At 48.5% G+C, this 8,997-nt stretch overlaps 1 protein-coding gene across 1 annotated transcript; it reads left to right on the top strand.

The window, feature by feature from the left end:
- Positions 1-376: 376 nt before the first annotated feature.
- Positions 377-8,997, top strand: tmem116 (transmembrane protein 116; the record flags this gene model as incomplete). The annotated part of the gene is made up of 12 exons (XM_080005746.1): positions 377-457; positions 1,132-1,178; positions 1,319-1,379; positions 1,749-1,874; positions 2,079-2,234; positions 7,063-7,167; positions 7,258-7,307; positions 7,565-7,648; positions 7,838-7,970; positions 8,274-8,418; positions 8,666-8,745; positions 8,821-8,997. The coding sequence occupies 12 exons, from the start codon at positions 377-379 to the stop codon at positions 8,995-8,997; spliced, it is 1,245 nt and encodes a 414-aa protein (XP_079861872.1).

The following is an 8,997-nucleotide window of genomic DNA, read 5'->3' on the forward strand; positions in this document are numbered from 1 at the left end:
TTTTATTTATATTTAAGTCTTCTTTCGGCTGTTTGTGTATACTTGTCAACATTATTCTTTTTAACTTTAGTTTTTATTCTATTTGATTTTATATTTGTATGTTTATATATATATATGGATGTATTACCAGGGTTTGACCAGCAGGTGTCGCCAGAGTCCACGTGGTTCTTCCATCTAGCACCCCTATGGCTCATGCCGTGGGGGCGTGGCCTGGAGGCGTGGCTTCCTCAGATATAAAAATGTGGGCGGAGACAAGAAAATCACACAATATATAAAGAGTCTGAAGCAGGTGAACATCCCAGGTCCCGTCTCCAGGTCCCGTCTCCAGGTCCGGGTCTCGGGTCCGGGTCTCCAGGTCCAGAGCAGGACCTGCAGCATGGCTCCTCCTGGAGCTCTGGACCTGCTCCGCTCCAGCAGCAGCCCGCACAACAGCACCGGCTCCTCAGACTGGACCCAGGTCAGTCCCACTGCGGACGGCGCAATCCACACAGTTTGGTATCTTTAGTGTATTTAGTGTCATTTTGAGTTAATTATTTAGTATAATTTGGTGTATTTAGTGTAATTTGGTGTATTTAGTGTAATTTTGAGTTAATTATTTAGTATAATTTGGTGTATTTAGTGTAATTTGGTGTATTTAGTGTAATTTTTAGTTAATTATTTAGTATAATTTGGTGTATTTAGTATAATTTTTAGTGAATTATGTAGTGTAATTTTTTGTTAATGATTTAGTATAATTTGGTGTATTTGGTGTATTTAGTGTAATTTTTAGTGAATTATTTAGTTAATTATTTAGTATAATTTGGTGTATTTAGTGTAATTTGGTGTATTTAGTGTAATTTTTAGTTAATTATTTAGTATAATTTGGTGTATTTAGTGTAATTTGGTGTATTTAGTGTAATTTTTAGTTAATTATTTAGTATAATTTGGTGTATTTAGTATAATTTTTAGTGAATTATTTAGTTAATTATTTAGTATAATTTGGTGTATTTAGTGTAATTTGGTGTATTTAGTGTAATTTTTAGTTAATTATTTAGTATAATTTGGTTTATTTAGTATAATTTTTAGTGAATTATTTAGTTAATTACTTAGTATAATTTGGTGTACCTGGTGTATTTGGTGTTTCTCCTCTAGGTTTCTGAGGCCGTGCGCTGGATCCAGCTGGTGATGTCTGTCCTCAGGTCAGTTTGAACGGGTTCCACTGTCACGTCACAGTCTCAGTGTGTTCCACCGCTGGGGACCCCCTGGGAGCCCTGGAAGGACCACCTGGGGGTCCCCGGACCCCACGTTGAGGACCACTTCCTATTCCTTGTTGTTTCAGCGTCTCAGGCTCAGGATCCATCATGATGTTCACTGCTGCACACAGACTGCTCTGCTCCGAGGTGAGAGGCTGTCTGTCTGTCTGTCTGTCTGTCTGTCTGTCTGTCAAAACCAAACAGAATGGGTGGTGTTAGGAATATTAGGGGATTAGTTAAATAGGGTGGAGTTAGGTGGGAAATGTCCCTGATGGGGTCCATGGAGGTGGCCAGGGTGGTGGGTGTAGGATGGAGCTTGGTGGAGGTGGAGCTGGGTGGTGTGTGTAGGTGGAGCTTGAGCAGGATGGTGGGCAGAGGATGGAGCTGGATCAAGGGTGGAGCTGGGGGGAGGAAGGGAGAGCTGTATGGAGGATTGAGGGTGGAGCTGGGTGAAGGGTTGAGGGTGGAGCTGGGTGGAGCAGGAGGTGGAGGCTGATCCTGCGTCCTGTGTTGCAGCTGCAGCCTCTGGTGCTGCTCAGTGGGGTGGACCTGCTGCTGGCGCTGTGCAGGCTGCTGGGGGCGGCCATGTTCAGCGTGCACGCCCACACACACACCTGCTTCCACGTGCACACGGCCGAGCAGGTAACACACACCTGCTTCCACGTGCACACACACACACACACACGCTGGCTGTGACGTGCGCACACATGAATAATGTGAAAATATTGTAGTATTTTGAAATAGAAAACTGCAGTTTTCAGCTACAGAGTTGTGTATTAAAATTTATATATTATTTCCATACACAGTCCTCAGGATGTGGGTTGTGAAGAGGTGCATTGTGGGTAGAGGACAGAGCAGCCGTCCTCGCTGGGGGAAGAAGACAGCGTGGTGGTGGTGGTGGTGGTGGTGTTGCACTGGAGGCTCATTCCACTGCTCCTGCTCAGGATGCACCTCCATCACCTCCATCACCTCCACCCTCTGTTTGTAGGGGGCTACACTTCAGTAGCCAACCAGGAAACACTGAAGTGGAGGGTTGCTGCTCAGGATACTAGGAAGTGAGGATACTAGGAAGTGAGGATACTAGGAAGTGAGGATACTAGGAAGTGAGGATAAAAGGAAGTGAGGATACCAAGTAGTGAGGATACCAAGTAGTGAGGATACTAGGTAGGGAGGATTCGACAATACTAGGTAGTGAGGATACCAAGTAGTGAGGATACCAAGTAGTGAGGATACTAGGTAGGGAGGATTCGACAATACTAGGTAGTGACTAGGTAGTGAGGATTCAACGATACTAGGTAGTGAGGATACTCGGTTGTGAAGATACTCAGTTGTGAGGATACTCAGTTGTGAGGATACCAAGCAGTGAGGATACCTAGCAGTGAGGATTCGACAATACTAGGTAGTGAGGATACTAGGTAGTGAGGTTACTAGATAGGGAGGATACTAGATTGGGGTATACTCCAGAGGGAAGATACCTGATCATGAAGGTACTAGGTGGGAGGATACTAGATAGTACAAGTACTCCTTACTGAACAATCTGTTTAACCAGCCATGCGTAGAGCCAATCAGTTTCACCAATCTTCTCCATTTGGGTGGGTCCAGTGCTCGGGACTCGGCTTCAGGAAGCGACAGGTCCATTGGGTGTAGGTCCCTGGTGACGGCATCCATCCATCGGGTGCGGGGGGCACCGCGGGGGCGTTTCCAGCCGGCAGCTTTAGGTGGGAAGTAGAGGATAGAGTGAGTAGGGTGTTCCGAGGGGGAGCCTTTTGACATGTCCGTACCAGCGCATCCAACGCTGTGCTGCCAGGTGGGACGCAGGGGGCTGTTGGGTGGGTTCCCGCAGCATGATGTTGGAAACCCTATCTTGCCATTTTATCCCCAGTGTTGAGGGCAATGCTCTGGTGTCAAAGCCATCGATTCTGGCAGCCAGGGTCTTGTTGAGAGGCCAGGTTTCTGCTCCGTAGAGGAGGATGGAGAGGACCGAGGTGTTATAAATCCTTAGTTTGGTCGCTCTTGATATGGAGTGGTGTCTCCACAGCGGCTTCCAAAGTGTTTTCATGGCACCAGCTGCCAGGGCACGTCTCCGGTTTATTTCAGGTGAAATGTTGCCATCGTTGGTGATGATGGACCCGAGGTAGGTGAAGGAGGTCACAAACTCAACCTCCTCTCCACTGATATGCAGCGGAGGGGGGGCGGCACCTCCAATGTGCATTAATTTTGTTTTGGGCCAGTTGACCTTCAGACCCAGTTTGTTGACTTCCTCTTGGTATGTTTCCAAGGCTTCTTTTAACTGGTCAAGAGTGGAGCAGAATAGTGTGGTGTCGTCCACGTATTCCAGATCTGTGAGGGTGTAAGTGCCTAGTTTAACCCCAGGAATACGTGCACATATCCGTTCCATCAGGTGGTCGATGATGCAGTTAAAAAGGTCTGGTGCAGCTAGGCATCCCCCTGTGCCATTGACACGCACACAGCTTTCAGCATCGCTGTAGAGCTTTTGGAAGAGAGAGGTAATTTTTCTTGGAGCTCCAAGGATGGTGAGGATCTTCCAGGGGAGGAGTGCTCCATGGTGTCAAAAGCTGCCTTAAGATCAAGAAAGGCAATGTAGAGGTGTCTGTTTCGGCGGCACTCGTGTACCTTCTCAATGATGAGGCGGAGGGCAGAGATCTGGTCCGTTGTGGAGCGGTTTGGCATGAAGCCTGCCTGTTGGGGGCGTCTTTCGCTTCTAATGGCCGGAAGGGCCCGGGTGAGAAGTATGCGGGTGAAGATCCTGCCTGGGATAGACAGGAGTGTGATGCCTCTGTGGTTGCTGCAGACCATCACCCTTATGTTTCCAGAAGGGGAGGATGATACCCCTGGTCCAGTCTTCCGGGGGTGATCAGTTATCCAGACATGATTGATGATTTCAGTGAGCCAGTCAATGGTGTTGTCACCGCCCAATTTCATCATTTCAGCTGTGATGTTGCAGATACCAGGGGCTCTGTCATTTCTCAGTTTGGTCAGAGCTTGCACGACCTCTACTTTGGTGATGGGGTCAATGCTGCAGTTGTCATTTGCGCTGGCATTTTCAGATGAAATGGTGAGAGTGGGGTCGGTTTGGGGTGCGGGGTGATGCAGAAGGTCACTGAAGTGCTCCTTCCAGCCGCTGATGCATTCATCCTCGGAGTTCAGTATGATACCCTGTACGTCCTTTACCTGGACTGCCTTCTGTTGGGGGCCTGATTTCACTCGCCTCAGGGTCCGATACACTTGGGTGAAGTTGTTATTTTCGGCGGCAGACTCCAGGAATTCTGCTTCTCCTTGCCAGAATCTCTCCCTGTCTTCTTGTATCGCAGTGTTGCTCCTTCCAGCAGCTGCCTGGTTAATTGTGGACACGAAAAGGTTCCAGTTGGTGAGTTCTTCTTTGGCCAGGGCATTATACCGGTTAGAGATGGAGCGGGTAAACACTGAGGTGATGGTTGGATCCTGGAGATGAGAGGATCTCAGTCGAGGTGGTGCCCGTGATGATGGAACATCCTTTAACTTCAGTCTCAACTGGGCAACCAATAATCGGTGGTCCGTGTTGCCTAGCTGGGCTCCACGATACACACGGCAGTTGGTAACACTGGATTTCCAGCGACTGGAGATGATGATGTGATCTAAGGCCTTGTGGCTTTTGCCATCATTGCTATACCATGTCCATGTGTATGTTCATGCATATACCATGTGTATGTTCTTCCTGGGGAACCACGTGTCTACAATAGATAGGGCCCCAGCACAGCATAGATGCTGGTGGGCGGTCACCGTTGTTGTTGGTGATGGGATCTGGAGATTCTGGGCCAATGATTTTTTTGGTCTGCGAGTCCCGTGAAGCAGAGGAGACGGTGACGTTGAAGTCTGCTAGCACAATAGTGATGTCATGAGGGGGTATCTGCTGGATGACCAGATGTAGTTGATCAAAGAAAGTGTTCTTTGCCTGGTCGTCTGCGACCTCTGTTGGTGCATAGGCAACAATGACTGTTAACTTGCCGTGTTGGTGGTGGAAACCGGCGGTTAGCAGCTGTTCGCTGCCTGGGGTCCATCCTATAAGGGATTTCCTAACATGGCATGGCATTGCTAGGGCGACACCATATAGCCCTCTGTTGTCATTTGAGCCGCTCCAGATGTAGCTGTGGTCTCCGTCTTTCTTCTCACCGCTATCGCGCCAGCGAGATTCGCAGAGTTCCGCGATGGAGATGTTGTAATGACAGTTCACGAGACAGAAGAGTAGTGTTTCCTGTGCGTCGAAGTGTTTGCACATTCCATGTAGCAACACGGAAGGGATGTCGGAGGTTGATTGTTCGTGAGTCAGGGGCGTGCAAGGGTCGATACCAAGGGTCAGTCCGGCTATTTCTGATTGGTTTCGTAACAAGGAGAGGTTCTCTGGAGGAAGTTGTTAGCCCACTGCCAGATAGCCAGCTGGGGAGGGCTGCCCCCTTTAGGGCCTGCTGGCCTGCCCTGAACCATTCTTCGTCAGGCCCCTCGCCTGAGACCAGTTTGCCATGGGAAACCCTACCAGGAGCACAAGGCTCCAGACAACATAGCTCCCAGGGTCATGGGAGCGCACAAACCTCTCCACCACGGTAAGGTGATGGTTCCCGGAGAGGAACCAGCTCTCTGACCAGTCTGTATTGTACACTGATTACAATACCAAGCATCTCATCACCCTTTATATACTATATACACTATACTGTATATACTATACACTATATATACTGTAAACACTGTATATACTATGTGTATACTATACACTTTATACACTGTATGTACTATATACACTATATATACTATATATATACTATACACTATATACTCTTTATATACTGTATGTATACTATACACTATATATATTGTATACACTATATATATTATATGTATACCATGTACACTATATATACTGTATACACTATATGTATACTATACACTATATATACAGTATACACTATGTATACTATACACAATATACATTATATATACACTATGTATACTATACACTATATACACTAAATATACTATATATACTTTATGTATACTATACACTATATATACTGTATACACTATATATACTATATATACTATATGTATACTATACACTATATATACTGTTTACACTATATATGCTATATATACACTATATGCGCTATATATACACTATATGTGTGTGTGTGTGTGTGTGTGTGTGTGTGTGTGTGTGTGTGTGTGTGTGTGTGTGTGTGTGTGTGTGTGTGTGTGTGTGTGTGTGTGTGTGTGTGTGTGTGTGTGTGTGTGTGCGCACACACACACACACACATATTTTTTTTTAATATATATATATATATAATTTTTTTTTTTTTTTGTGACCCTCCGCAGCAAAACTCGTATCGTCGCTCATTTCTAAAGCCACCAGGAGCAGCTCAATAAGTATAAAAAACCTTTCTAGGAGGAAAATGAGATGTTTGTAGATTCATGTTCTTTTGTGTTTTTTTTTTTTTTTTTATCTCTCAACATATTTTTAAAACAAGTTTGATTCATAAATAATAGATAAATGTTAAATATTCCCCTTAGATAGGGAGGATACTGGATTGTAAGGGTGCTAGATAGTGTTTTGAAACAAACAGATCAGGAATCCTCTGAATAACTTTGACAAAATAACTTTTGGCTGCATAAGCCGTTCACTCAAAATGGACCTGGGACCCAGTTTGGGACCAGGATCCACCAGTTGAGCACCACTGTACTAGAGTGTGAATGAAAAAAGTACTTGTTTGGCAGTTGACCACTCCTCCTGGAGGATGATGTTTTATTGAAGGTATTTGAGATGGTTCCTCCGGTTCCTCAGGTTCTCTTCATGGCCTCGTTCTTCTTCACCCTGAACTACGTGTGGAGTCTGTACGTAGGAGTCAGACACAGGTTGTACTGCAGTATCAACGGATACTTCCTCCAGGTGGGAACTGTCACCGGGTCACACAGGAAGTACCGACCGGGGGATCGTTTGTCTCCGTCTGACCCGTGTGCTTCCGGCTTCTCGTTGCAGGAACCCAGAGGATCAGCAGGAGCCGCTAGAACCACAGCGCTGCTTTCAGGGTGAGTTTAGAAACCATGACCTCATTGGTGTCCCCTCCGGTCCCCCTGTCGGCCCCGTACGACACCTGGTGTCCCTGAGGTGTCCCCTGAGGGGATGTCCCCTCGGCGTCCCCTCACCTCCCTGTTCCTGCTGTAGACCCTGAGGGACACCAGGTGTTCCTTCAGGGTTAAGGTCCCATCCCTGGTCCTGCTGTCGACACGTTGCAGCCAAAGCCTCTGTTCCGGAATCTGCTGAACGCTTCCCGTGTTGTTGTCAGTTTCCTGCCGGTGGTGCTGATGAGTCCGGTTCTGATCAAGGGAAACATCGCTCACTGCAAAGCCAACTCCAGCCAGCCCTACGGGTGAGTGAAACCATGGAGAACCCGCGTGGAGAATCATGGAGAACCATCTTTCTTCAGTTGGGGTCGGAAGCACTTTTTCCATTTTGTGTGTACAAGTTTCAACAGAATCACCAAGTTCACTTGTCTGACCCCGGTGGTTCAACAGCCCTGACGTCAGGTTTCTAACCCGCCACCCGTTTGTGCCACTAGGTGTCTCCTGATGTGCACAGGCGTCCTGCGTGGCTCAGGGTCTGGGTCCAGATCCAGTTCCTGCAGGATACTGAGCCAATACCGCACCGCCATGTTCCTCTGCAGCTTCCTGCTCACGCTCAGCGCAATCATGGTGCGTTTTAACACGGGATCGAACCCCCAACCCTCAACCCACCGAGCCAGACAGGGAATAGAACCCCCAAACCTCCACCCACTGAGAATAGAACCAACAACCCTCTAAAATAATGCACTAGTGAATCTTCAGTATTAATATCGTGTGAAATTCACGACATCAGTTCAGAAGTGAAACTGCTGTGAGGATCAGTGCAGGAGGGAAACAGGAAACCAGGACTTCCTGGACCTGACTTTCCAACTCTGAGTGCCATCCAGTTCCAGTTTGTTCCTCTGACCGTGCTCAACCTCCTCGCCGCCCCAGGTGCTGCTAGGAAAAACCCGACAGATCTACCGCCGTGTGGTGACCTCCAGCGGTTTCCTCGGCGACCGGCAGTGGGCCAGCCTCCGTACAGTGGACCGACGGATGGTCCTCTACCCGCTGGTCCTGATCTTCTGCTGGGCTCCAGGTGAGCTCGGAGGTTTGGTCAAAATCTCAAAGTCTGGAGCCCGGGTGGTCTGAACCCTAACGGTCCGGACCCTCTGTGGTCTGGAGCCCGGGTGGTCTGAACCTTCAAGGTCCGGACCCTCGGTGGTCCGGAGACCGGGTGGTCTGAACCATCAAGGTCCGGACCCTCGGTGGTCTGGAGCCCATGCAGCAGGTTTTTGCTGTGTCTCACTGCTCTTGTGGGACCTGTTCCTCTGTTTCCTCTGTAGCTCTGTGCATGGCCACCATGAGGCTGGTGGACCCTGGGGCGGCGCAGGGGACGGGGGACAAGGTGGTCTACATCTGTCAGGTGGGACACCCTTCAGCCACACCCGCTGTGAACCGTGTTGTTGCCTGTTTACTGATCTGGCTCGTCCGTGTCCAGGCCTTCAGCTCCGCCTCGCAGGGATTCCTCAACTGTCTTCTCTACGGGTGGACGCACTCGCACTTCCGCAGCAGAACCCTACGCCGGGACGCCGACACCCAGACGCCCCTGCTGCACTCCCAGAGGGTGGGGGGCCACCACAGGCCGGGCTACCAGGCCCTGCGCCCCACGGGGTAG

This window comes from Zeus faber, assembly GCF_960531495.2.
Source record: "Zeus faber genome assembly, chromosome: 8".
NCBI lineage: Eukaryota > Metazoa > Chordata > Actinopteri > Zeiformes > Zeidae > Zeus > Zeus faber.